We start from the raw sequence: 27997 nt of genomic DNA on the forward strand, positions 1-27997 counted from the left end.
AGGGCACCCTTTTTTGCCGTATCTTTTTGTTATCTATGCCCAAGGTCTTTCTTCTTTGCTTTCCCATGCAAGAAATAGTGGGCGTATTAGAAGGATTAAGGTAGTCCGTGCCAGTCCATCATTGTCCCATTTGTTCTTTGTCGATGACAACTTGATATTTTATTGGGCTAAAGCTGCTGATTGTAACCAAGTTAAGTATTGTCTCAATTTATATGAAAGAGCATAAGGACAACTTATTAATAACACAAAAAAGTGCCATTTCATTCATCCCAAATACTCCTCCAAGAATGATAAATATGGTTCACACTATTTTTGAGACTTCATTGGTTCATCAACATGATTTTTACCTTGGTTTTCCTATGGTTGCTATGAGAAATAGGAGGGTACAATTTGGGTATATACGAGATTGAATTCTAGAGAAGCTGAATGGGTGGAAAGAGAGTAGATTCTTCATGGGGGTAGAGAAGTGCTTATCAAATCTATGATCCAGGCTATCCCTACGTATTGTTCTTTTTTGTTTTAGACTTCCGACTAGTGTTTGTCATGATATACAAGGGGCTTGAGCTAGATATTGGTTGGGTGGTTTGAACGAACACAGAAAAATTCATTGGAGGAGATGGTTTAAGTTGTGTGAGCCGAAAGGGAAAGGAATGATGGGCTTCAGAAATATATTTAGTTTTAATCAGGCCTGCTTGGTAAACACGTTTGGCTGCTTCTTCATCAACCAAACTCTTTAGTGGCAAAGATCCTACGGGATAGATATAGGTGATATATGGCATGCTGACAGAGGGAAAAATCCATCTTATACTTGGTGTAGTCTCTTGTGGAGGAGGGACCTTCTGAAGAAAGGGACTCGTTGGGTTCTGCGGACTAGAGAGCAGATTAATATCTACAGGGATAGATGGTTACCTCCCCCTAGATCATTCAAAGTGGTATCACTCTTGTCTCTCCACCAAGATAGTAGAGTATCTGATTTATTATGCCATGATGGGAAGTGGGATGAAGGGATAGTTCACACGAATTTTTTGCAATTTGAGGCAGAATCAATCCTTAGCATACCACATCCTAGTAGAAGGCTTGAAGATAGATTTTGTTGCCATTATGATAACAAAGGTAAATATTCTGTTAAAAGTGCCTATCATTTAGCAATGGAATTAAAATGTATAGGGCCTTCTTCGTCAAATGATGGAATGAAAAAATGGTGGAATTGGCTTTCCTCCCAGAAACTTCCGCCGAAAATAAAGATTTTTATATGGCGTGCTTGTAATGATATCATCCCTACAAGAGGCAATTTAGAGAAGCAACATGTCCCTTGTGATCAGTGTTGTCCTCTGTGCGGGTATGGTTCTAAATTCTAATTATACGATTAATGCATTGTTCCGATGTTCCTGGGTTAAATCGGCATGGCAGACTGAATAAATCTATGAACATGCGTAATAATATACAAATCACGGATTTCAAACAAATATATGAAAATATATATCAATCATTTGTTACAAAGAAGGCCTTGTTGATGATGTTGGAGTATGTAAACAAATGGTAATGAAATAACAAGATTAATAAAATAAAATAAAAGACAAATGTAATTTTTGAATGCCTAATTGTTTGACATGTGCACTTAAATCAATTAAAAATAATTAATCAAATAATATAAATTCAATTTAAGAAAAGAGTATAATCCTAAATAAATAAAATGCAAATTTTAATTCTCAAAATTTTTCAACGATTTCTTTCTTTTCTTTTAATCTTTGTTTTTTAAATTTTAAATAGTTAAAAAGAATATTTAAAATTTAATCCAAACAACCTATATATAAACACAACCTATATATAATTTTTAGTATAACGTTCAATAATGTATGCGATGATGTCCAAAATAGGTCCCTCCTATCTGGCAAATCAGTCAAGTCAAATCGAGCTGGAATAACTGAATTCCTTCCTTCCTAGTGAGTGTGCACTTCCTTCCTTCCTGCACAGGGAGTAAACGTAAGCTACGGTAGGGCCCCGAGGGTGTGCTCTGGGGGACCTCTCCAACGCTCAAGTCAGTATGGTACTAAACTTTGGAGGATGATTCGTTGCTTCGGGTGGTGCCTCTTGCTTAGTAAGTAATTCAAAGTGCCAAAGTTAGAATGCTTACCTGAGAATGGAGGTCCCCTTTTTGTATGCGCCTAAGCAGTTTGAGTTGTAATAAGAGTCAGACTCTCTTTCATTGGTTTGCTAGAGGGTTTTTCGGAGGGTAAATTTCCTTTATATCCCTCTCCAAAGGGGAGTAAGACTCTGCTTGGGAGTTAGTGTCCTGTTCGGACTCTTCCTTGGTAGATCTGACCTTAGTAAGGTCTGGCCGAACCTTACTACCTGGGACGAACCACGTTGCAGGGAGGAGTGTACTAGGAAGTCAGTCATGACCTTCTTACCACGCGATCCAAATATCTTATTTCGATGAATGATAGAAGTAGTGCCTCCAATGCCATAGCTCGACCTCTTCTTGATCATACCGAAGTAGCCACTTCGATATGCACTTCGATCCTACCAAAATGGGGACTTCGGCTACTGACTGGTCTTGGCATTGCTGTCATATAGTGCCATGTGTCCAACTTTTATTGGTAGGGATATTTTGATAATATCATATGTCCCCATACTCTTATCGAGGTGTCGTATGGCAAACATCATAGGAAGGTAAGTAATAACTCCATCGATTCGTATTCACGGTCTAGATTTGAGGAATATGGAAGGTCACTTCGCTTTAGGCCATTGATTTGATTCAATTCCCTCAGTATAAGTAGGAGGTCAGGAAAGTCAATTTTTAACTTCACTTTTTTGCTCTAAAATTGTTGACCATCTGAGCGTTCTTTTTACCCGACCGACCAAGCCTCCCTACTGTCTCTCGATCTTCATTTCATCTTCTTTTTCGTTCTCAATTTGAACTATGTCTTCTAGTTCTACTACTTTGGGTTCTTTCGGAGGAAGTTCCTCAACCTCGACTTTCTTCATAGATAGAACGGTTTCTGATCGTGATTCCGAGGTGAACATCATTGATCCACCTTGGGACGGTTTTAGTGGTGCCAAAGCACCGAGGTCAGGTCATTCTAAAGTTGTCGACCCTACTAGTTTGCCACCGAACAAGTGTATCGAGGGAGACAAAGCTGACCAAGAACCAGACTGTCTCTCTTGTTCGGGTTTAGATGAGCGGGGGGTTCAAAATATTAAAAGGGACTTCGGTATTTCATGACCTTGTCTGAGAATGCTTTCTGATGAGAGTCCCTTCCACCCTAAGAAAGGAGAGTTCGCGGTATCCCTCCATTCTCTAAAACACGGGGCTCGGATTCCTTATCCACCAGCCCTTACCAGCTTTTTCTGCCTCTTCAGTGTATGTTCGACCATCTTTACTCCGAATGCGTGGTTGTTTTTAAATACTTTATTGAAACTCTATGTTGTACAAAGTTGCTTTTCATTCTTTTGTAATCCAACATATTCTTAAATTGAGTCGCCACGGTCGAAAATCCAGCCTTCACTATTTCCAATTTCGTAATCCGATCGAAGCACCCAAGTACCAATCGTCGATCAAAGATTGGAAGAAGGGTTACTTTTGGGCTAAGGCTCCAATAAATCTAGGGGAGGATCTTCTTTTCCATACTGACTTCGGAATTCCTTATCTCTATTTCTTTAATAATCCCCTCGATATAGAGCTCAAATAGGACGAAACCCTCCTAAATCGGTTTAAGACTTTCCTTCCTCCTAACCCTTCGGTTCCTTTAGTTTTTAGTGGGAGGGACTCTACTTATGCATATTCTTCTGTTATGCTCCACAAAGGTAGACTTCAATCGACTTTTATACTTAGAAAATGTCTTTCTTCAAGATGACCTTACTAACATGTTCACCTTCTTACAGATATGGCTAGTATGAATGATTATGTCAACATGTACAATACCGGTATTGCTAGGGGTAAGAAGCATGGGATGTGTAAAGGTAACCGAAGGAAGACCGCACCTAAGCATGCCAGAAAGGACAACACTGGAGAAACCCGTGCTTTTGCTGCTACTCTAAACGCGTCGACCATGGTGACAATTTCAGTACGCGTGACCGAACTGGGCATTTCTTCAGTTCTACCAATGTGTCTTTACCGGTTACGCAGCCCCCTCAGAGGATGACACCGGAAGACCTTACCGTTCATCAACCGAACTGGGATGTCCTTGTTGGTGACTCGGCTAATAATCCTAACATGACAGGTCGGATGGTGGCAAAGCTTCCTATACCGATGGACTTTTATCGGTACGAGGCGTTGTCTCTGACAAACAAGATTTCAAAACTGAGCGTTGCTACGATGAAGGTACCTTGTCTCATCTTTGACTTAGAGAATTCTTCAAAATTTCTTGTAACTTTGGTTGATAATAAGCTTCAGTCGGTCTTCTCATACTTCATAATTTTGGTAAGGAATTTTTTATTTTCTATAGGTTGCTTCGGTCTTGGCAACTCTTCCTAGTGGGATCGCAAGTGTTGCCAATAGCGAGCATGTTGCTCTGGAGAGGGCCGAAGCAGCTGCTTTGGCAAGGGCAAAGGCTGAAGTCGACCTGGAAGCGCTTCGGGAAGAGCTGAAAGGGAAGAAGGCAAGTCCCTTGGTGCCTTCAAAATTGTTGAAGAGTTCAAGCTTACTTTTCGCCAGGAGGACTATTTCATTTGTCGAGGTGCTTTCAAAATGTATCGTCGTGCTCTCATCAAGGCAGGTCAGGATCCGAGCCTTCTGGACAACCTTTGCCCTGTCTTGGTAGGGAAGGATAACGTGGAGGAGACCATGGAAGAAATTTATGCTGAACTGGCCAGAACAGAAGAGGCTATCAGGAAGGCCAATGAGGAAGAAGTTAGGGCGACCGTAAGGAGGACTCTAAAGTGGAGTTTGAAGGATATCCTGAATAAGAGGAGGTCCCTCCTTCGGTTGAGCCTACTGTCATGGCTTCTGATGAGGAGCCTCAACGGGTCGCTCAGCAAGATACTTTAGCTAAATCTCCTATCCGTCCAACTGATCAGGGCGAGGTCCTTCCTATTGCTGATGAAATTCTTCCGGTCGATCCTTCTGAAGACTCTCCGACCGAAGTTGTCCAATCAATGAACCAGGAGATCGAACCGAACGTTCAAGTTGTAGATGTTTAGAACTTCTTATTTTTCATTCGAGATTTGTATGAACAATTTCCCATTTTGTAATAATATTTTCTTTTCGCCATTTGCTTTTGCCTTATCCTTATTTTGATATCTTGGCCGAACTTATTAGTGCTATTGGGAGAGTTAGTTCCTTGGCTTAGACTAGCGATTTTTGACCGACCAACCTTACCAGTGATGATGACTCCCTATGTTCCTTCGGTCCCTTAGAGATTACAACTTCATTGGGCCGGTCGAATCTGTTAGGCCGTACTGGCCTAAGTGGGAAACTTCGGTCCTATTTTGTACTTGAAAATTTTCACAAGTCTTTTTGGGCCAAACTGGCCTAAGCGGGACACTTTGGTCCTGATTTGGACTTAGGATTTTCACAAGTCTTTTTGGCTCGAACTGGCCTAAGTGGGACGCTTCGGTCTTGATAGGCCAAACTGCCCTAAGTGGGACACTTCGGTCCTGATTTGGACTTGGAATTTTCACAAGTCTTTTTGGGCCGAACTGACCTAAGTGGGACGCTTAGGTCCTAATCGGCCAAACTGGCTTAAGTGGGACACTTCGGTCCTGATTTGGACTTGGAATTTTCACAAGTCTTTTGGGCCGAATTGGCTTTGGAAAAATTTATGTGGCAACCACTGAATTGTAATTTTTATTGAACTTACTAAAAATGGAATAGAGATTTTTAAAGAATAGTTCAACCAAACATAATATTTACGTAAATTATCGGCATTCCAAGGTCACATCTTCTTCCCAGGGTTTTCTAGGTCTTCTATACGGTAAGTTTCTTCCTTGAATGCCTCAATAACCTTATATGGTCTGTCCCAAGTTTTTCCAAGCTTTCCAGGGTGTTTCCCTGTTGCTTCCTTCTTCCTTAGTACCAGTTCCCTTGGGGAGAACTTCCTTTTTTTAACTCCACAGTTGTAATACCGAGTCATTCTTTGGTTGTAAGCCCCAATACGAACTCTTGCCTCCTCCCTAGCTTCTTCTACAAGATCAACATTGTTCAGGAGTGCTTCATTATTTCCTTGAACATCGAAGTTAATTATTCTTGTAGTTAGGACCCCAATCTCGACTGGTATCACGGCTTTGAAACCAAATGCAAGTGAGAAGGGTGTTTCGCCTGTGAAAGTCCGTGTTGTGATTCGATAGGACCATAGCATGCTTGGGAGTTCTTCCACCCATCTTCCTTTAGCACTGTCTAGCCTAGTCTTCAACCCTTAGAGTATTACTCGATTTGTCACTTCAGCCTGTCCATTTGCTTGTGGATGGCTGACCGAAGTTACTCTGAGTTCAATCCCCAAGTCTTCGCAAAGTTTGTTTATCTTCCCTCCGACGAATTGCCTTCCGTTATCAACAATTAAGGCCATTGGTATTCCATATCTGCAGACAATAGTCCCCCATATGAAGTCTATCACTTTGTTTTCTGAAATAGTTACAAGTGGTTCAACTTCTATCCATTTAGTTTAGTAATCCATGGCTACTATCAGAAATGTCCTCCGGGCTGATACTGGAGGGAACAGACTAAGGAGATCCATACCCTGCTGAGCAAATAGACAAGGATTTTGGATGGGAACCAGTTGAGTCGGGTGGAGGTGAGGTATGTTGGAGTGCCTCTGACACTTATCACATTATTGCACTAGCTTTTTAGCATCTGCCATCATAGCAGGCCAGTAGTACCCATAACCCAGTACTTTATAACTCAAAGTATTCCTTCATACGTGACTTCCACAAACTCCTTAATGTACTTCCCTTAGGGCATAATCAGTATCTCGTGGTGCTAAACACCGTAGGTATGGAAGTGTGAAGGATCTCCTGAATAACTCTCCATTAATTATGGAATACCTTGTTGTTCTCTTCCTAAGGCTCCTTGCCTCATTTTTGTCCTCAGAAAGTTTTCCTTCCAACAGGAATTCTTTGATTGAATCCATCCAACTTGGCTCAGCGTCCACCTTGGCTACTACCATATCAGCGGAGATACTTGGTTGAGGAAGTATCTCGATTATGACCGAAGTAGGTCCCTTTGTCGAACAAACTGAAGCCAATCGAGTGAGCACGTCTACCTTTGTATTTTCCTCCCTAGGTATACGGTTGATCTCTACCTTGGGAATATTAGTCAAGAACATCCTTACTGCAGCTAAATATTTGACCATGATGGGGCCTTTAGCCTCATAGTTGCCCTTCATCCGTTCAGTTATAAGCTGTGAATCACTATTGATCAGTAAATTTTTTACTTCAAGTTCTTCCACCAACTTCAACCTAACCAACATTGCTTCATACTCCGCCTCATTGTTTGATGCTTTAAAGTGAAAATGTAAGGCGTGTTCCACACATATGCCCTCGGACTGAGGAGGAGTATTCCAGCTCCATTTCCTTCTGGATTGGAAGAGCCATCCATAAAAAGGCTCCAATGCGGGTAGTCCTCTTCGGTTGGTGCTACTAGGGTCGGTCAGAGACACTCTATCACAAAATCTGCTAAGGCTTGAGCTTTTATTGCTTGCCTTGGTTTGTATTGAATGTCAAATTCGCTCAATTCTATAGACCATTTTATCAACCTTCCCGAAGTATCTGGCTTCTGTAGTATATTCTTTAGTGGTTGATCAATAAGGACCACAATTGTATGGGCTTGGAAGTAAGGTCGCAATTTTCGAGCCGCAATAAGTAAGGCTAGTGTGAATTTCTCTGCTTCAGTATAGCGGGTTTCGACATCCACCATGATTTACTGACATAATAAATTGGCTTCTACATTTTCTCTTTTTCCCTAATAAGAACTGCACTTACTACGTGCTCTGACGTAGCAAGGTATAAGTACAAGATTTCTCCCTCCTTAGGACACGTTAGTAAGGGAGGTTGTCCGAGATAATCTTTCAGTCCTTCAAATGCCTTTTGACATTCCTCTGTCCACTGATACTCCTTAGCCTTTTTAAGGCCATGAAGAAGGGTCTACACTTGTCGCCCGACCTTGAGAAAAACCTCCCTAGTGCTGCTGTTCGGCCGGTTAACCTTTGTACTTCCTTGGATGTTTTTGGAGGCTCCATTGGGAGTATGGCCTCAACCTTCTTTGGATTCGCTTCGATTCCCCTACAAGTGACGAGAAATCCTAGGAATTTTCCATATCTTACTCCAAAAGCACACTTGTCAGGGTTCAACTTCATCTAGAATTTTGACAGAATGTCAAATACCTTCTGAAGTTCAGACGGGTGATCTTCAGCCTTAGCACTCTTTATAACCGTATCATCTATATAGGCTTCAACCTTCCTTCCTAGCTGATCAGTGAAAACATGATTGACTAACCTATGATAAGTGGCACCAGCATTCTTCAGTCCAAATGGCATAACTTTGTAGCAGTATGTACCTTTTGGAGTGATGAATGAAGTACTTTCCTTATCTTTTGGTTTTCATCTTAATCTGATGATAGGCTGAGTATGTGTCCAAGAAACTAAGTAATTCATGTCCAGAAGTAGCGTCTACCAACTGATCAATCTTAGGAAGGGGATAACTGTCCTTTGGGCAAGCTTTATTCAAATCTATGAAGTCAACACACATGCGTCATTTCCCATTAGCCTTCCTGACCATTACCAAATTGGCCAACCATTTCGGGTATGAAGCCTGTATCAAGTAATTTCCTTACTTCCTCTTTAATGGCGTTTTGCCTCTCCAAGGAAAAGTTCCGCTTCCTCTGCTTGATTGGCTTAACTCTTGGTACAATGCTGAGACTATGGGAAATGACATCCTTACTAATCCCTGGCATTTCGTCCGCACTCCATACAAAATTTTCAATGTTAGTAAAGAGGAGCTTGGTTACCTCCTCAGCTAACTCATTATCCAGTTGTGATCCAATGAACAACTTCTTCCCAATTCTTTACTCTACCTTGATAGGAAGGAGATCTTCAGCTGGAGTAGGTTTAATTATCTTTGCTTCCTCCCGAACGTCCAGACTGCTGATCGAGATAGTGGCCTTTTTCTTATCTTTCAGATCGGTATAGTACATCATTCGTGCTAGCTTCTGGTCTCTTTTTACTTCCCCTACCCCATAGGAAGTTGGGAACTTTATCTTGAGGTGGTAAGTAGAGACAACAACTTGGAGTTTATGAAGAAGTGATCTCCCAATGATGGCATTGTAGGGAGTCTTCATATCTACCACTAGTAGGTCAACCATATGCATAATAGTCTGAGGGTAAGTTCTCAAAGTGACTGGTAGGGATATAATTCCTTTGGGAACTATTGACTCTCCTACGAATCTGTACAAAGGTTTAGAAAAAGTCTTCAACTTATCTTCTGAAATCTTCATCTCCTGAAAGGCATGATAAAACAGGATGTTCGCCACACTACCATTGTCTACCAAGACCTTTCTTACTGTGAAGTTGGCAATAACTGCTTCTATGACAAGCGCGTCATCATGGGGGTCTTGGACGTCCTCAGCATCCTTCTATGAGAAGGTTATTCTTTCTCCCTCCCTTCTGGGCTTCTTATTTTTGACAACTACTTCATTGATTCGAGCGTAAGCCCTTCCTGCTAAGGAGCTTTTCCCTTCTGCCGCTAGGCCTCCAACAATTATTTTGATAGTCCCAGTGGTTCCTCTTTGGTGACAAGGAGAACCGTCCCTCCGCCTTTGTCTGCTCCTCTCGTCATCCCTCTCATCATCAGCTCTCTTTCTTTTCTCTTCCCGATTCGAAGTTAACTGCTTGAGATAGCCTCTCCTAATAAGGCTTTCAATCTCATCCTTCAGTTGCCTGCAATCCTCAGTATCATGCCCATGGTCCTTATGGAATATGCAATACTTGTCCGAAGTACGCTTCCCAACTGGAGCTCTCATTTTCTTAGGTCACTTCAAAATATCTCTATTCGGTACTTCCAAGAGAATGTTATGCAATGTGTTATTAAGAAGAGTGTAGGAACTATACCGTGGCAGAGGGCCTTGGTCAGCCTTCCTATCGTATTGATCATCCTTCCTCTTATCACTTATTCCCTCCGACCTTCTTTATTTCTTGCTTGCAGGAGGTAAGTCTTTCTCAGTTCTTCCCGAAGCGCTCGAGCCTTTTTTGGCAGGGGCCGAGGAAAAGGAAAACTAAGAAATTTTCATCATCTCCTCAGACTGCATGAACTTTTCCCCCCTGGCATATAGCTCTCCTATGCTCTTTGAATGCTTTTTGGTTAATGACTGTACGTATGCTTCATCCCTATCCGTCCTTACCAAGGCTGAAATGGCTACTTCTACCTAGACATGTGAGATTTCCAAACACGCTCTGTTGAACCTAGAAAGGAATGACCGAAGTGATTCTCCTGACTCATGATCAAAATTCATCAAGTCAAGACTAGTCTTTGCAGTCCTCCTTTGCGGCGGAGAAGTATAATGCAAGCTTCTCAGAAAAATCTCCAAAACTGGTCACACTATGTCTTGGCAACTGATTGAACCAAGTCCTTGCTGGTCCAAAAAGAGTTGATGGGAAGATCTTACATATAATCAGGTCAGTTACCCCTGGCACTCCATCATTGATTTGAAACCCTGAATGTGATCACAAGGGTCGATCAGCCCTTCACACTTCTCCAATTTTGGAAGAACAAGGTGACGGGATATTTCAGCTTCGAGAACTTTAAGAGCTAAGGGAGTTAATGTACTGTCCCACACTCCCTCCATTGGTGACACCGCTTGTAAGGCAACAATCTTCTTGTTCATCTTTTCCAAATGCTGACCTACATCCTCATTGTAGGTGGTTCTGGTCCACCTCCTAGTACTTTCTCCCATAGTACCATCTAGGTTCCCTCTTTGGGTCATCTCCTTAGATTGATCAGAGTGGGAACTTCTCACTTCTTCGGTATTCCGAACTGCTTGGTTCGGTGGAGGCATTTGTTGTCGATCAGCATCTTGGTTTGTCTGCGACTGCTGATTCATGATTAGCTCTGTTAGCATTTGTACTTGCTGGGAAAGTTGTTGAAACTGCTCATGAGTGCAATATACTTCGGACGATCTGACCCCTTGATGAGGGTCGATTCGGTCAGCTCCATCCCCATGGTGGACTGCTTCATCATGGTGGGGGTTATCACCTTGTTCACGATTGGGATCATTAGGGTCAACTATAAGAAAAATCGTTTGTAAAATAGAGTTTTAGGTTTCAAAATTTTTGTTTATGCAATGGATGCTTTCTAAAACTCCATACATATTCATGATCCTTTTAGAATTACATTCAATCAACCCAAGTTTGCAGAATCCTAGCTATGTGATTTAAAAAATACCTTTTGGATTTTCCGGATGAAGATCCACAAGGAGAGTTCAACAATCTATTGATTGTAACCCTTGAAAACTTTATTCCTAATCCGGTGTGTTGTAGATGAGATTCGGACTTCTATGACTTGCAAATCTTCCTCCTTATTCCCTAGAATCAATCCTTGCTAGGGAGAGTGGTCTCTACAACAAAGATCGTTAGCATCAAACTAATGAACTAAAACAAGAAAATACCTTGGGAGGAACTTTTCACACACTTGTATGTGTTGTATCTTGTATGGCCGGCCAAGCTTGGTATTTATAATACCCTTAGCCGACCCCCACTCTAGGGTTTCCTAGAATGGGTCAGTTATAAGCTTGTGCAATACAACAAGCCCAATTCTCTCTTATTTAGTTCATAACCTATTTGGTCTAACTCAATTCTTATTTGGGCTAAGTAGGGGACTTACAAGGGAAATAATATACGGGCTACACCACATTTGAAAGTCTAAACCCATCATACAAGGTTTTACTTTTAAATATGAATATTAGTATTTTCCACCGAAAAACTAATATTGAATAACTCCCCATATTATCTCAAATTACAATTTGAGTCCCTCAAGTTATAATTGTTTAATTCGCCTCCTCATGTTAAGTACCAAATACCCATCAATTAAATACATGTCACTGACATCATATATTTAAACGATATCTATAATCCTTGAGCAAATCCGCTTAACTCGTTTGCTTGTGCCGGATTAATTAAAATCCGCTTGCCAGACTTAGACACAAATCCAAACCCTATAAACCACCTCAAGAGGGTATTTGCAATCCCGATAGGGACGTGAATTCTATTGACTAACTACCTTCCATCATACATATAATGCGGTGACCCAACTTTTCTGGAGTTATTGGCCTTTAATTTAGACCTCATCCTTCGGTAAAAATCAAAGTCCCATACACCATATGCACACGTAATGATAATCATCAATAAATTAAGAGCGTAAACAGTTCAAAAACAAATATAAAAATGTACAATTGTTTATACACAGTTAGTTAGAACAATTGATTAGTATTTGGTCCGGTCAATACACACAAAGTGTACTAGTACGATAAGATAAAGTAATTCCCCCTTTCTGTCACCAAGATAAGCCGACTACAATATCACACCACAACTATACCGATGGTGTGTCCAACTCCATCTAGATTGTGACCTATTCTCATATTTAATAAGAACCTATGAATTTATCTTTTGTATGCACGTATATAGCTCTACATACCAATTGATATACTATATTAAATAACAGACACATATGACATTCATCATTCTCAATTAAAATACAACTAAACATTTTCTTCATAAAATAAAATAGTTAATCTATACATAAAATCCGGACTTTTAGTATACACTCTCAATATCAACAACACGCCTACTTGTCTCCGGAGTAGAGGTAACATTCCTTCTCAGTCTGACCATTGTGAGTTTCTTTTGGGGAAGTTTACTTGGTTCCGACAGACGGCGCCAAATTGATGATGTCCAAAATAAGTCCCACCTATCTGGCAAATCACTCAAGTCAAATCGAGCTGGAATAACTGAATTCCTTCCTTCCTGGTGAGTGCGCGCTTCCTTCCTTCCTGCACAGGGAGTAAATGTAATCTACGGTAGGGCCCCAAAGGTGTGCTCGGGGGGACCTCTCCGACGCTCAAGTCAGTATGGTACTAAACTTGGGAGGATGGCTCATTGCTTCGAGCAGTGCATCTTGCTTAGTAAGTAATTCAGAGTGCCAGAGTTAGAATGCTTACCTGAGAGTGAAGGTCCCCTTTTTATATGCGCCTGAGCAGTTTGAATTGTAGTAGGAGTCAGACTCTCTCTCATTGGTTTGCTAGAGGGTTTTTCGAAGGGCAAATTCCCTCTATATCCCTCTCCAAATGGGAGTAGAATTCTGCTTGGGAGTTAGTGTCATGTTCGAACTCTTCCTTTGTAGATCTGACCTTAGTAAGGTCTGGCCGAACCTTACTACCTGAGACGAACCACGTTGGCAGGGAGGAGTGTACTAGGAAGGTCGGTCATGACCTTCCTACCACGCGGTCCAGACATCTTATTCCGACGAACGACAGAAGTAGTGCCTCCAATACCGTAGCTCGGCATCTTCTTGATCATACCGAAGTAGCCACTTCAGTATGCACTTCAGTCGTACCGAAGTGGGGACTTCGGCCACTGACTGGTCTTGACATAGCTGTCATATATATGCCATGTGTCTAACTTTTATTGGTAGGGATATTTTGATAATATCGGTATGTGTTATAGAGAAGCCAAAAAGTGGAAATTAAGTAGATTTATGTTTAGTTGGTTTACTCTTTAAGGATCGTGCAATCCTAAAGCAGATTGCTTGCAAAAATCACATGTTCTCTTTTGAGACTGATATGTCTTATCGGTGAAACAGATATGGCCACTAGGCATTGTACTGGAATTATTCCAGTTTAATGAATTCCAGGGTGCTAACCCTTTCATAAAAAAAAAAAAATATATATATATATATTAATGTTCAAGTAACGGCATCCTTGTCCAAAAATTCATAACATAGAGCATATATATGGCAATCCACCAATTGGCGATGTTCTAACAACACACACACAACCCTGCTCCTATGAATTTGGGATTATTTATATTTTGAGAAAGAAAATAACAATAAATTATTTAAAAAACAATAAGAGAAAAATCTCTAGATTGGTACTCGATATTTCTTTCTACTCAGAATAATTGAAAATTAAATTATTTGGTATTATATAGTAATTTTGCATTGCACGGTAAGACTAATATAGTAAATTACCAAATAACATAATGTCGAATTTTATGAAAAAACTCTTAAAGTTACAAGGAAATTATACTATTCACACACATCTGTATTATATCAAAAGGGGGAGAAAGAAGGGCTGCAGTGTAACCCAATCTCCTTAAATTGACACATATCCATGAAGGTGTTAAAAATAATTAATTCAATATGACAATTTTAATTTATATAAAGATTTGAAATTCTAGATTTAATTGAAACAAACAAAATATTTTCTTCTCTTTTTTTCCTTAACTAGAATTATTATAAAAGTACATAAATATCCAATCAATTAATCAGTATTTTATATTTTTTGCTTAACAAAAAAAAAATAAAAGGTAATACAATTTTCTATCGTCGTACATATCACGGTAAAATAGATAATTTATAGTAGTGTAATTGTTGGGAAATTAGACATATTCTCCTCCTTGACAAATTAATCAACACGACAATAGAGAAATTGAAACTGAGAAAAACAACAATCACAACACAAGATTTACGTGGAAAACCTCCAAACTCGGAGGAAAAACCACAGCCGTTGTCAAAAGACAACAAAGAGAAAAATTCACTATGTAAAAAATTGTTACAACTACACACTCAATTTTCTCTCACCTTGAACCCAATTACACGTAAGAGATAAACCATAAAGTTTCCCCCAACCTTGTTCTCTCTCTCACTCTTAGCCGACTCTCAAAATACAAAGAAAGTTAGAATTGAAATTAGGGTAAAAAACCTAGAAACAAGTCCCCTATTTATACTAAAATAGTGCAGCCCCAATACCCCATCTAGACATCTCCCTGAGTTGTCCGGACACCTAGTCTTTTCGCTGCCGCTGGCTTGATTTCCAGTAGAGGTGTCCGAACACCTAGTCTTTTTGCTACCTCTGGCTTGATTTCTAGTAGAGGTGTTTGAACACCTACCCCTCCTATCCGAACACCTTGTCTAGTAAACCTGTCCCGTAGACGTTGTTTGTACCTACTGTCCGAACGGCTCCCCCGCGAGTTATCCCCATTAAGAGTCCTTTTTCTTGCCATGTTAGCAACTTCGTCGAGCCATGTTGTCAAATTTGGATGATTTCTTAACGGTTAACTCGCCATGCAAACAGGTTGATTGTCTGAAAATAGAAAAATCTGTTCGAGTAATCAAAATGAAACAAATTTAAACTTAAGTTACTAAGTTGAAATGTTTGAATATTAGGTAATTGAGTTGGAACGTGACTAGTCGTTCGGTAACTACAAGTTATATTAACCCGTCCAACTTACAGAAGTAAATGTGATCCCAGTCATTCCTGTATCCAATCATGCCCATTTATTGATGTACATCAAGTTTTGTGAGTCTCTACATTTACATCAATCAATGATCATGATTGATTATTGGGATGACTGAGATCTCATTTATCGGGATCCCTAACATTTTTGTGCAACTTTTCTTGGGCGGCTCGCAATATAGACAACCCTAGAAATTTAATTTAATGATAGACGGAGAATTAATATCCCTGCTACGTAATACATACAAACATAAATAGTTAATTTTAATTTAGCTAGTGTAACTGGAAACCTTGTTGAGTAATTGATCATAAATTCATCCGTCTTAATCATAGTGGCAAAGGTCAATACTAGCTGCCTAACCGGTATAGACAAAACAAAGAAAATGATGAAGATTCATTCATGAGGTTTTAGTGGTGGCCCGAATAATTGAAGTTTTAGAAAAGACAATTATCTTCCATAGTGATTGAGTGAGTATAGACAACAAATACATGAATTAAATATATATATATATATATATATATATATGGTAAGAAAATGATATTGATTCCAAGATACACGTGACATGGAGAATGGACCACATCTCCACAACCCTAGCAAGAATAATCCAACATCATCATTCACATGCATCTTCACTTTTGAACCACATATTGCACTTGTAATTTATCCTAAATAATATTTAATTAGTCAAAAGGTGAGGGTCTAGCTTGGTGGGGACGTTGGACCAATACTTATAAACATAATAATTAATTAATTGTTTCGTAATCGAGAACGACATCATATAATGTTTCTGTTTTGGACATCTGATAAGGATGTAAACTCGAAAAATATTCATACCCACGCGCACTAAAACATAATTAATTATTTACTAAATGACAATATTGATTTTAGTCATAAAATGAGCCACCAAATCAACACAACTTTATTTGTGTCTGTTTTTAACTCATGGAGTTGTATTTTTTATTTTTTTTATTTTGTTAAATAAGTGAATCGAGTTTACAGAAAGTGCAAAAGGATCAATTTTTTTTTTTTACCAATGAGAGGTGGCTCTGTTAGCAATTGACTGGATTAGGCATATCTGTGTCCAAGATTTTATTTCAGTTGTAAACATATTTCTCACTGGTATTTCAAAAAAGAAATCAGATTTTTAGCACCAAATTTTCAGTCGTATTGCGTTTTAATTTCCCCATTGAGCTTAAATAGTTTAAAGTGTCATTAGTCTAGCAATTCTGGTTGAAGTCGCAAGAAATTTAGGGAATTTCAAATCCATACCCCATTGAAATTTATGTCAAACATATCATGGGCGGCTCACCATCTAGACAACCTACAAAATTAATGCTACGTATACGTACAAAATATTATATCACTCAACTTGAATGGGCGGACTGCAATGCCTAGACAAGTTATCAAGTGGATAAAGTGTTTCACCAACACCCACAAGCAATAGCACCAAATTGATTGACCAAATCAATAATCCAACTCAAGAATGCAGAGAATCAACCACTAAACAATATCCAAGTAAATCAAAGCGATAAAGAGACAAGACAAGCGATATATGAGGTTCAGCACAACTTGCCTACGTCCTCGGGTAGTAGAGAATCAATATTGCGTTTTAATACAAAAAATGAGCCAACAAATTCCACACAAAGAACACAATGCTCTAAATCTCGCACGTTCAAGGAAGAAGGAAGAAGTGAAGTACATAATCCCGCTTGTAAATAATCCAAGGAACATGACAGGTATAGGAACTACTAAAGGTACTAAAGAAACAAGAACAACAACCACTAATTCATCCGCTAGTATATTTCCAAAAAGTCGAAAACTAAGTGATAAAGGTTTTGTGAAATCTTCTAAAACGTTAATGGGCAAAAGGATTGGAGTTGGTTGAATGTATTTGGACTAGTGCTGCATCTGAGAGGACAAAGTTGTGTAGATCTATATGAACTAACTCAAAGCGAACAAATATTACTAGCGCTGAAGGGTTGAGGGGGGACACTCGCCTGTCAAGCCACCAAGTGTTAACAACTACGTACTTGGAAGAGAGGGGGCATTAGGAACAAGAATGGTAAATTTTAATTTAGTTACCCTGGAAACCTTGTTGAGTGCGTAATTGAACACAAACTAATTTGTGTTTTGTAAGAATTAGTTACAAACTTAGTCATGTACGTTTCTTATCATCAATGTTCCTAAGGGTCAACACCAGCTGCAGGCAGCTGCCTAACTGTATAGACAAGATTTGGAAAATTATGAAGATTCATTAATGAGGTTTTAGTGGAAGTCCATATGATTGAAGTTTTGATAAAAAAAATTTAACTTCTACACCGAGTGAGTATGACACCACATACACTAATAACGTAAATCAATGAATTCTGATGTCCATTAATGGATCATTGACAAGGTAACAAAAGATTGAAAAAGATGGGTGCTGGGGGTTTGCTGTAGTGTAAAAACTACAATAGGTCTTGTTGTAGTTTTTTTGAAGTAAAAAAAAAAAAATTATTTTATTTTTTTGAAAATTATAAATATGTAGTATTCGATCTAACGATATTTTTTGTATGAAAAAAAAATATATCAAATTCATCGCGATTGAGATATCGAGTGTTTTGAGTTTATATCTAACGGTCTAAAATGGTCAAGCATTTTTCATGTTGGCTATGATTTTTGTTTCGAACAAAAAATATATCGTTGAGTTCGTTTGAATAAATACTACATATTTATGATTTTTAAGAATAAAATAAAATCTATAAAATGTATTACCACAAGACTTACTGTAATTTTATTACAGCAGGCCCCTGCCACTCGAAAAAGATATACAAATACAAAATAATATATACATACTGAATGAAACGTGAGACCCACTGCTTTGGCTTCTAAATGTCTTAAATCAATGGTGAAAAAGTGCTCCGCATCTGACACCCTTGCATGATAAAACCTCTATATATGTATCTCTGTGTGTGTTTGTGTGGGGGAAAAATCCGGAAAATCAATTGTGATCTCTTTGACGGTTCAAGGAGTGTGCCACAAAATAATAAGATGGAGAATCCCTGCAGTTGTGATTCTCCAAGACTCCAACTTATTATCTTTTTGTTTGTTTATTCTCTTGAAGGGAAAACTTTGTTTTCCCCAAAAATCTTTTCAAATCTAAAATGGGTCCTCATAAGAAACATCAATTTTGTTTCATCTGTGATATACTGACAAAAAAATAATATTAGTTAAGGTCTGTAGATTTGTAGCATATGTTGAATTAAACTGATGCAGATGAAAATATTTCTGATAAATATTTTATTTTGGTATTTTAGAAAGTTTATTGTTTGTGAATCAATTAGCATTATTTTTAGTAGTCAAGTAATTTTATTTATTTATATTTAGGTATTTGTTTCCAATTAGGAGTGATTTAGATTTTGATTTAGGTTTACTATTTAAACTTGTAATCCTACTTGAGATATTTCGGTTTTGGAGTTTTGAGTTGAATAAAAATTAAGAGACGAGTGTCTTTTTCGAATTCTTTGCTATTCGCCAGAATCAGCAAAGTATTGAAACTTTAAATATGATATTCGTGTGTCGAATCAACAGGTCCAAGTACGCGTTCTTCTCATCACTCCGCGCTGCATCAGAAACAAATAATCTCAACCTTTTCAATACATCATTTAAAATTAGCTTTCTTATACGGAATTATACCTACAACTTATGATCCATTTGTTTCAAGAAGTTTTCTTTACAAATTTGTTTAGAATATATGTTGAAAACCTAACTATTTTCTCTCAAAAAAAAAAAGAAATATTCCAAAATTTTGATTTTTCTTGAAACAAAGGAACATTAGTATTTAATTGTAACCATATATATTTAAGTAATTATAGATGTAGGTATTATGCTTGATTACTTCCCTAATTACTCAAAAAAATACATAAAATTAATGAAAATTGTGTCACGACGACCAAGCTTCATTTCTCATTACATTGGAAATATAGTAGTTATTATTAAATTTATTTTTAAAAACTTGATGTTGAGTGTTACTATTGAGTTGCACATCCTATTTGGACTCCATTTATTTCAAGAAAAATCATGTTTCAAATAAATTCATGAATTTCTTTATTTGTTAAAAAAAATATAAATGTATATATATGTTTATACCTAAAATCACCCTTGCACATCATCGGACACGTGTCAAGATGGGTCCCATGTTTTGCAAGGAACAACCAATCTCCTGGTGACACATGGCAAGAGCGTGGCATTTCTATTTATAGCGTTTGTTCATTTTGCATGACCTTTTGGTGGTTGTTGACTTGGAATTCAAGGATCATTTACTAGAAATTAGGATTGTCTGAAAATCAATGTCCAAAAGGCTACAAATGAGGAGATTTTATCTTAACGGTTTATCCTTTTCAAAGTTGATTTGTTGAGGAATAACCGGGATTTCAGCAAGATTATTTCAAAGATAGTTTAGCAAAAATCAGAATTTGTTAGCCCTACGTCTTTGATTTTCTCAAACATGTTCCTAGTTGAAACACGACACTATGAAGCCAAAGCCACGTTCGTTCTGCACCTAAAGGAAGAAAACATTTTTCCGCCATCTTTCAAGCACGAAGCCTGCCAATCAGGAAGATGGAAGACACCACGATTTCCTTGAATATTTACATCCACCTTGAAGAAGGAGCACCACCAAAGAGATGTTATGAAGCCCACAAACTCATTCACTCCAGCAAGCAACAAGAATGCGGTTTCCCGTGATTCTCCATGATAGATTATGTGAAGGAAGTGCCAGGAAAACAGGAGAAGAGAAATCACCATGAGCACTATAAAAGAAGAAATAAGAGAAGTCTACTGACACCCCACGTCAACCACAGACCCAACGTCTTCAATCTTTTATTGCTTACTTAGGCATGGCTCATACCACTTATCTTTTCAATTAGAAAGGCTCAGGCCAACTAGTTTAGATTTGTCTTTTTCTTTCCATAAAAGTCTCCACGGTTATATATTTAATTTAGCTTGTAAAGCACACCTAGTTACATCTCAGGATGTACCCATTTTCAATGAAACTTCTGACAAAATTTCGAGAATGTATTGTTTTTCATTTTCCCCCATTAGAAGTCTTTTCATTTTGGTGATAGACTTTCAAAACTTTTGGACTGACAGCAAGTCCTGGCACACCTATATTTTCATCATCTATAACCCAATAATCATTTTCCCAAAAATCGGATTTTGGATATCTCATGTACAGCGCAGAAGATGCCGAACATATTTTTGGCACACCTAGTAGGACGTGAAGTGTCAGTTACTTGCAGCCATGACAAAAAAAAACTAAAAAAGCAGCAATAGGTGAACTAGTTGGAGATCCGTCTCCACCACTTTCACGAAGAGAATAATATAACATCCTCTAAACCACTCATTCCAACGAAGGCGAAAGAGAAGGAAATGTAAGTCCCATACTTGCAAACTCCAAAGCCGAGAAATCTCCTCGACAAACAATAGTTTGATGTAGACCATAGTGTATGTAGCCAAGAACATGGAGCAAGCTTGTCAGTAGACTCTCATGCATAATCATGAAGCTCTTCAACGAAATTCTCATGAATTCAGGCAAGTTCTTCAATTAATGCAAGATTCATAGCAAGTTGCATTTTTCAGCATCTGCCCCTCAACAATCAGTGCAGACTATTTAACACTCTACCTCAGCCCTCACAATAATTTTTAACATAGCTAGCCACTATGCTGAAGGTCAGTCAATCTTTATCCAATCCCAATAGTAGTAATAGGCACCCTTTTGTGACCGACCCAACTCTAGTTTCTGCAACTATTCCTTCAGCTCCTGTCTAGAATGTTCTAAATCTTGGAACGTAAGAAAGGGGTTTTCAAGTGACGTCTTTTGGCGTTACATCTTTACCTCCGCTAACTGCCACTCCTATCATTAGAAGCATGATTGTTCCTTTGAGAACAAGAGCAAATGAGCATAGGGATATGAACGAGGCTAATCCAAGACCCCCTCATGCTGCAGCTCATGCAGAACCGTGGAGAGAGTACAAGATCATCGTCATCTATGGCATGCTTGATTGGGGACACCACATCGGCAATATGACGAACATGGTGCAAATATTCTTCAATGGTTTTGTTTCCCCTTTGCAGATTGTGTAGTTGTTGCGTGGGTTGGATAGTTTTGGATCTGGACTTATTGGCATAGAGTTGATGAAGCTTGTTCCAAGCTTCTGCACTTACTGAGACATCTCCAAAGAGAGGTGTTACAGATTCATGTAGAGATGAAATTATGACATTGAGAAACAGGTAGTCTTGCCTATCCCAGTAATCAAACTCATCTTTATTAGATTTTGTCAGGTAAGGATGCCATCAACACATCTCAAGAGTCTATAACCATGAAGTATTGATACTAGTTGGATCCTCCACATAGTAAATTTTATGGGTTTGAGTTTTTGGGCAAGTTGAGAGCTTGCATTAATGGAAACAACAGGCTTTCCATTTGCAACAACCAGAGCAGATCCATCCCCATGTGAGTGACCTGAGTCAGAATCCATGGAGGAAGAAGGTGAATGTTCAGTAGTAGTTTATCCTGCTCTAGTACCATAAAGGATTTGAAGCTTATCACTTTCATTAATTGGAAATAGAATACACAACAACATTATATCTATAACCTTACACAAAGATCAAATTACAACGGTAACAATACAAGATTGGGACATGTACAGACACCTAAGACCACAGGATTGACATATATACAGAGCTAGCCGTTGTGAGATGGAGTGTACTTATTCTGAGAGAGCTCGAGCTTGGACTTCAAGAGAACAAGTATTTTCATTAGTAACATATCTTGATAGTAGGGATATGGTTCAATGCCCACTTCACTTCCAAGTGATTGGTGGTGATGTAACCCACTCTACTTGAATAATAATAGTGAGTGGTGGTGTAACGATCTCTCCTTGAGTATCAATAGTAGGTGGTGGTGTTACCTCCCCACTACCTCTCTTGTAATTGTTACGAACCATAACCGCCTTCTAGTAAGTGTACGTAGTGGGTGGTAGCATAATTCCGCACTACCTCTTTAGCATCTATTATGATTGTATTGTAGTCGTCTCCCCATTATTAAATAATAACTAATATTAGAAGAATTACTAAATACATCAAAATTTTAGGAAATGAGAAGTTGTACGAGAAAAGAGGGTAGTGTATTATATAGTGGAGTAGTGGTTTGTGGTTTACCACTTTACCTATACTATCTCTTAACAACCCATGATGTCATAATATGATTTGACTCTTCAAACACATCCTTTCATTGAATTGAATGTTAATATTAGTTTATATAAATATAGGTGTTTTAATTTCACTCTCTAATAATTTTGGGACACGTGTTTCGACTTTCTTGTCATCTAGAGCAATATTTCCCCCTCACTTAACACAAGAAACTTTTTTGGGACAAATCACTTTTTATGAAACATCAAAGCAGACAGCTTACAATTTCATATTGATAATCAAGAACAAATATTTTATAAGTTAAATTCAAGTGTTTTGAAAATTTTGCCATTTTGTCCTCTCATTGATTTTCGCATGATGAAACAAAATCAACTCTTGTAAATGATTAGGGCAAGGAAAATGCTTATTTGCCCCCATGATAGCCATGGGAGGGGCAATTGCGTACTTTCACTAGTGAGTTGCTTTATTTTCATTATATCTCGTGATAGTGACAATATGAATTTAAGGCATGCTCCTCCAATACAATGCCGGAAAATGACAACTCTCTCACTTTCACTTTAGGCTTTATGCCACCACTCTCATGCAAAAGTTTAGAAGGGAAATTATTAAATTAGTTTGAATTGAAGAAGTAGGAGTAGCTTAAATGGCGTTCATGTGTATGGTATTTCATAGAGATTTTGTGTTCGAACCTCTCCCATCCCCTCCCCTCCCCTCCCCTCCCCTCCCCTCCCCTGTATTCCAAAAAAAGAGTTGTCAGAATTCAACCCAATACATTAACACCTCATTCCACTGTACATCAATCTCCTGTTAAGACATAACCCATGACACCATCTTCATAAATAAAATTTCACCCCAAGGTCGCTGCAAAGAGGCAAAATTCCCTTAGCTTTGCCAATTAGGCTACGACCTTCGCTTTTTGAATTGCAAAGCTACTAGAAGAAGGGAGTGCAAGTAGCAATTATTGGAGTGCAGATATAAAGAGAGAAGGGCAAAAAGAAAGCAAGCTAGTATGGTAACTACACGATGCATTTATTGTTCTTGGTTCTTTCTTTATTATTTTTTTTTGTAAACCAAACCCCCTACACTAAAGCATATACGACGATTGTGGTGCTGGTAAATTAATCAATTCTTCATACAGAGCCGGGACCTGTGTTTGTACCCTCTCTCTCTCCCTCTCTGCCCCCTTTTGTTTCCTCTCTCTCTGAATAAAAAATAAAGCCAAAATAGGAGGATCTTGCCTATACATACAGCTATAGCATATATCAGTGTTTCTTATGTAGTGTTTTTTGTCTTTTATTCTGCTCTGAGGGCTTAATTAGCTCCTGTTGCAATGCTGCACATGTGAATCCCAATTTTAATCTTCATAATTCTTGATGTTCTCCAAAGTAACTTTACTGCTGGTTCTGTGTCAAACTTCTTTTTCTCTTTTTGGGTGACAATAATTACACCCAGTTCACACAAAACACTAGTTCTTGTGTGAAAACCCAGATCTTTAATAGCTCCACTGCATTCAAGATGCTATCTTTCAGGGGTCATTGGAAATGGGCTTCTCTCCTTTTTAGTAAAAACTAAGATTTCAGCAGAAATTGAGCTTTCTTTAATTCTTTCATATTTTTTAGGATAAGTGGGTTTTTTTTACAGAAAATTATATTGTGTACTGATCACCTGTCAGAAATAAACATTAATCGAAGTAGTTATTGTACTATAGTGAGAATCATGAGTATCAGCTGCATAATTCTTTCATCATTCTTTTATGGTTTCTAATTCTTCTCAGCTACCAAAAAATACCCATTTTTTAAGTCATCTTGAGATTGCTTATTTGCCTTTGTATTTGAAATCCATAGCTGTTCCTATACATGCCGTGCTTCGGGAAGCTCATTCTTGAGGATTCTACAACAATAGATGGTAGTTTTCAGGGTTTGTGTTGAGAGAAGAGAAAAGTGAACAGTTTGATACATAATCCATTTACATCTGGTTTGATTAGGGGGTAGATCACAGATGTGTTGTTTCTTTTAAGGTCAAAAGTTGGAAAGATGAGCAGTAGGTCCCATAACCAGGATGGAATGCAAGAAAGCCTGAAAAAACAGCTTGCTCTTGCTGTGAGGAGCATACAATGGAGCTATGCAATCATCTGGTCTATTTCACCAACACAATCAGGGTATTAATTAACTGTTTCATATCTCTCCTTGCCCTTTCAATTTGTAGCTGTTGTTGCTGATTCTGGGTTTTATTGCTTTTATTGTATTTTATTTCATTTATGGTATGACTTATGGTCTTTTTCTTTTCTTTTTTTTTGTTTCTTGGCTTAAATTTAGAAAATGACAGAATTTGTTTGTTTATTTAGATTCTCATAATACAAAAAAGTTCAGTTTCATTTGCAAACTAGGTTTGGTTCTGGGCCTGTAAATCTTGGTTCCTTCCAATTTCCAATTTGTAGTAGTAGTTGTAGTTTTTGTTGTTATTGCTGCTTCTGGGTATTATTGTTTGACTTCTGGTCATTTTTTTGCTTCTTGGCCTAAATTGAGAAAATGACAGAGAATGAGTTCATTTAGAATCTCATAATGCAAATATTTTTAGTTTCATTTGCAAACTGGGTTTTGTTATAGGCCTGAAAAAAATCTTGGTTTCTTCTCTCTGATGTTCTATTGATATTATCATCTTAGGTTGTTCTACATGAGCATTGAATCTGTCCCAATTGATTGTTCATGTCCTCAATGTTTTTGAAAATGTTGATTGGATAGGGTACTGGAGTGGGCTGATGGGTACTACAATGGAGATATCAAGACAAGGAAAACAGTTCAATCTGTAGAGATTGATGCAGACCAACTGGGTTTGCAGAGAAGTGAACAATTAAGGGAACTTTATGAATCCCTCTCAGCCGGTGAAACCAACCCGCAAGCTAGAAGGCCTACAGTAGCATTATCCCCTGAAGATCTTAGTGAAACTGAATGGTATTACTTGGTTTGCATGTCATTCGTCTTCAACATTGGCCGAGGGTAACTAATTCTTAGTCTTGACACTTTGAATATCACAAGTCAAGTTATTGTTCAACTCTTTTTAACTATATATGTTTGTTAGATTGCCAGGAAGAACATTAGCAAAAGGTGAACCTATTTGGCTATCCAATGCTCATTATGCGAACAGCAAAGTTTTCTCTCGCTCTCTGCTCGCGAAGGTAGTTTGGAGAGTAGAGTAATTGATTGTATTTTGTACATGTACTTCAATAGAGACTAATACATTTCTTTTCCTTTGGTTCTTATTCCATGAAATCACTTTTGGTAACTGCTTTCACCAGAGCGCATCAATAAAGGTATCTTACTGCAACAATCTCTGAATCTATATTTCTATGAACAATGCCTGAATAGAAATTGCTCCTTCTTTTTCTTTTGTCTTTTTGGCTTTCAGACTGTTGTGTGCTTTCCATTTTCGGATGGTGTGGTTGAGCTGGGAGTGACTGAGCTGGTAAGTTCTCTATCAGATTCCACTTCAGTAACGTGAACTAGGATTTGTTACTATCAGTATATTCTAACACCAAGTTCGAAATGTCTTTCTGTACTGTCGTTCTTCATCTTTAAGGTCTCGGAGGACCCTAGCCTCATTCAGCATATTAGAACTACATTCTTGGATATACCATACCCTATGTCACAGAAACTCAATCTCAGGGCAGTAAACATGGGTGACGAAGACCTTGCTTTTGCCGAGATTGATCATGATATCCTCGACACGAAAATGATTCCATCTGTTGGATGTGAAGAACTAGATTTAGATTCTCCAGGTAGCTGCTCAAAAGGGAACGAGTTTGACAATCAAAACGCAGAAGATTTATTGATGGTTGAAGAGCAAACTGTGGAAGCCTCTCAAGTACATAGTTGGCAGCTGATGGATGATGATTTCAGTACCTGTGTTTTTCAACCTATGAATTCGAGTGACTGCATATCTCAAACCTTAGTAAATCCTGCAACGCTTGTCTGTCTCCCTGACAATGAGAAATTGAAAGAACCCGTGCAACAAGTTCAAGACTGTAATCGCCCAAAAGTGACCGCATTGGACCTGCAAACTGATGTTTTTCACTATCAAAATGTCCTGTCAGCTCTTCTCAAAACTTCCCACTCGTTGGTTTTGGGGCCAAATGTTCGAAATCCTCATCAGGGATCCAGCTTTGTGAGCTGGACGAAAGGAGGGCCGACAAACTGTGCAAAATCAAAAGGTGAAACTCAGCAGAGATTACTGAAGAAAATACTCTTCGATGTTCCGAGAATGCACACAAGTGACCTGCTGCTGCTGGAATCCCCAGAATACGATGGTGACAAAAAAGGCATTTGGACACCGGAGGCTGGTGACATAAGTATGAACCATATCTTAGCAGAAAGGAGAAAAAGGGGAAAACTGAATGAGAGGTTTACGGTTCTCAGATCAATCATTCCCTCAATAAGCAAGGTAATCAAACTCCAATTTCTACAACAAATCAGTCGTAAGCACTATATTAATTCTCCAGATTTACGCTTTGTTTGCGCAGGTTGACAAAATATCTATCCTAGACGATACAATAGAGTATCTGCAAGAGCTTGAGAGAAGAGTCGAAGAGTTAGAATCATCATCCCGGGAGGTAGCTGAGACAGAGGCAAGAACAAAGTGGAAAGCCCAAGAACCCTCAGAGAGAACATCTGGTAACTATGGCAACACCATTAAGGCGGTGCTAAACAAAAGGAAAGCTTGCGATGTTGATGAAACAGAACAAGACATGAATTGTGTTGGAAGTTACGCGGACAATCTAATCGTCAGTGTGAGTGATAAGGATGTTCTAATCAAGATGAGGTGCCCTTGGAGGGAAGGCATGTTACTAGACATCATGGATGCTATAACCAATCTCCATTTAGATACTCACTCAGTTCAATCATCCACCGTGGATGGAATGCTCTCTGTGACCATCAAATCACAGGTATGAACTCGACGATATAGGAAAACCCCAATCTTTAAACCATTATTCCAATATCTTAAGTATACGTGTGCATGTTTATAATGCAGAACAAGAGATCAACTTTTGCATCAGCAAGGATGATCAAGAAGGAACTTCAAAGAGTTGCCTCCAAATATTGATGAAGCGTCCAGGCCAATGACTGTAAGAGGATGTTTAATTACAAGAGTTTTAGCAGTATAATTGTATCTCCTCAAAACTCCCGTAGAGCATGACTGTCAAAAACCTGTTCTCTGAGATTTTCCTCACAATTTTCATCAATGATTTATAGTGTACTTGCTAGTTTCTACACCTAACAGAACAGACCCGTGACTTGGTATGGTGTACTGCGTTTAGACATATTTCAGCCAATTCAGTGGTGATAATAAGTTTTTCATTTTCACAAAGAAGCTGT

At 38.5% G+C, this 27997-nt stretch overlaps 2 protein-coding genes across 2 annotated transcripts; one reads left to right on the forward strand and one right to left on the reverse strand.

The window, feature by feature from the left end:
- Nucleotides 1–8998: 8998 nt before the first annotated feature.
- LOC119986871 lies at nucleotides 8999–9952 on the reverse strand. Its single transcript, XM_038831564.1, has 2 exons — nucleotides 9623–9952; nucleotides 8999–9565 (listed from the first exon to the last, which is right to left on the reverse strand). Exons 1-2 carry the CDS (start codon nucleotides 9950–9952, stop codon nucleotides 8999–9001), a joined length of 897 nt encoding a protein of 298 aa, XP_038687492.1.
- A 13786-nt stretch (nucleotides 9953–23738) lies between these two features.
- Nucleotides 23739–27989, forward strand: LOC119987168 (transcription factor GLABRA 3-like). The gene is made up of 8 exons (XM_038831972.1): nucleotides 23739–24786; nucleotides 25370–25624; nucleotides 25707–25803; nucleotides 25924–25938; nucleotides 26034–26090; nucleotides 26205–27065; nucleotides 27145–27567; nucleotides 27654–27989. Exons 1-8 carry the CDS (start codon nucleotides 24662–24664, stop codon nucleotides 27723–27725), a joined length of 1905 nt encoding a protein of 634 aa, XP_038687900.1. The 5' UTR covers nucleotides 23739–24661; the 3' UTR covers nucleotides 27726–27989.
- Nucleotides 27990–27997: the final 8 nt, after the last annotated feature.

Source organism: Tripterygium wilfordii, chromosome 20 (assembly GCF_013401445.1).
Source record: "Tripterygium wilfordii isolate XIE 37 chromosome 20, ASM1340144v1, whole genome shotgun sequence".
NCBI classification, from domain to species: domain Eukaryota; kingdom Viridiplantae; phylum Streptophyta; class Magnoliopsida; order Celastrales; family Celastraceae; genus Tripterygium; species Tripterygium wilfordii.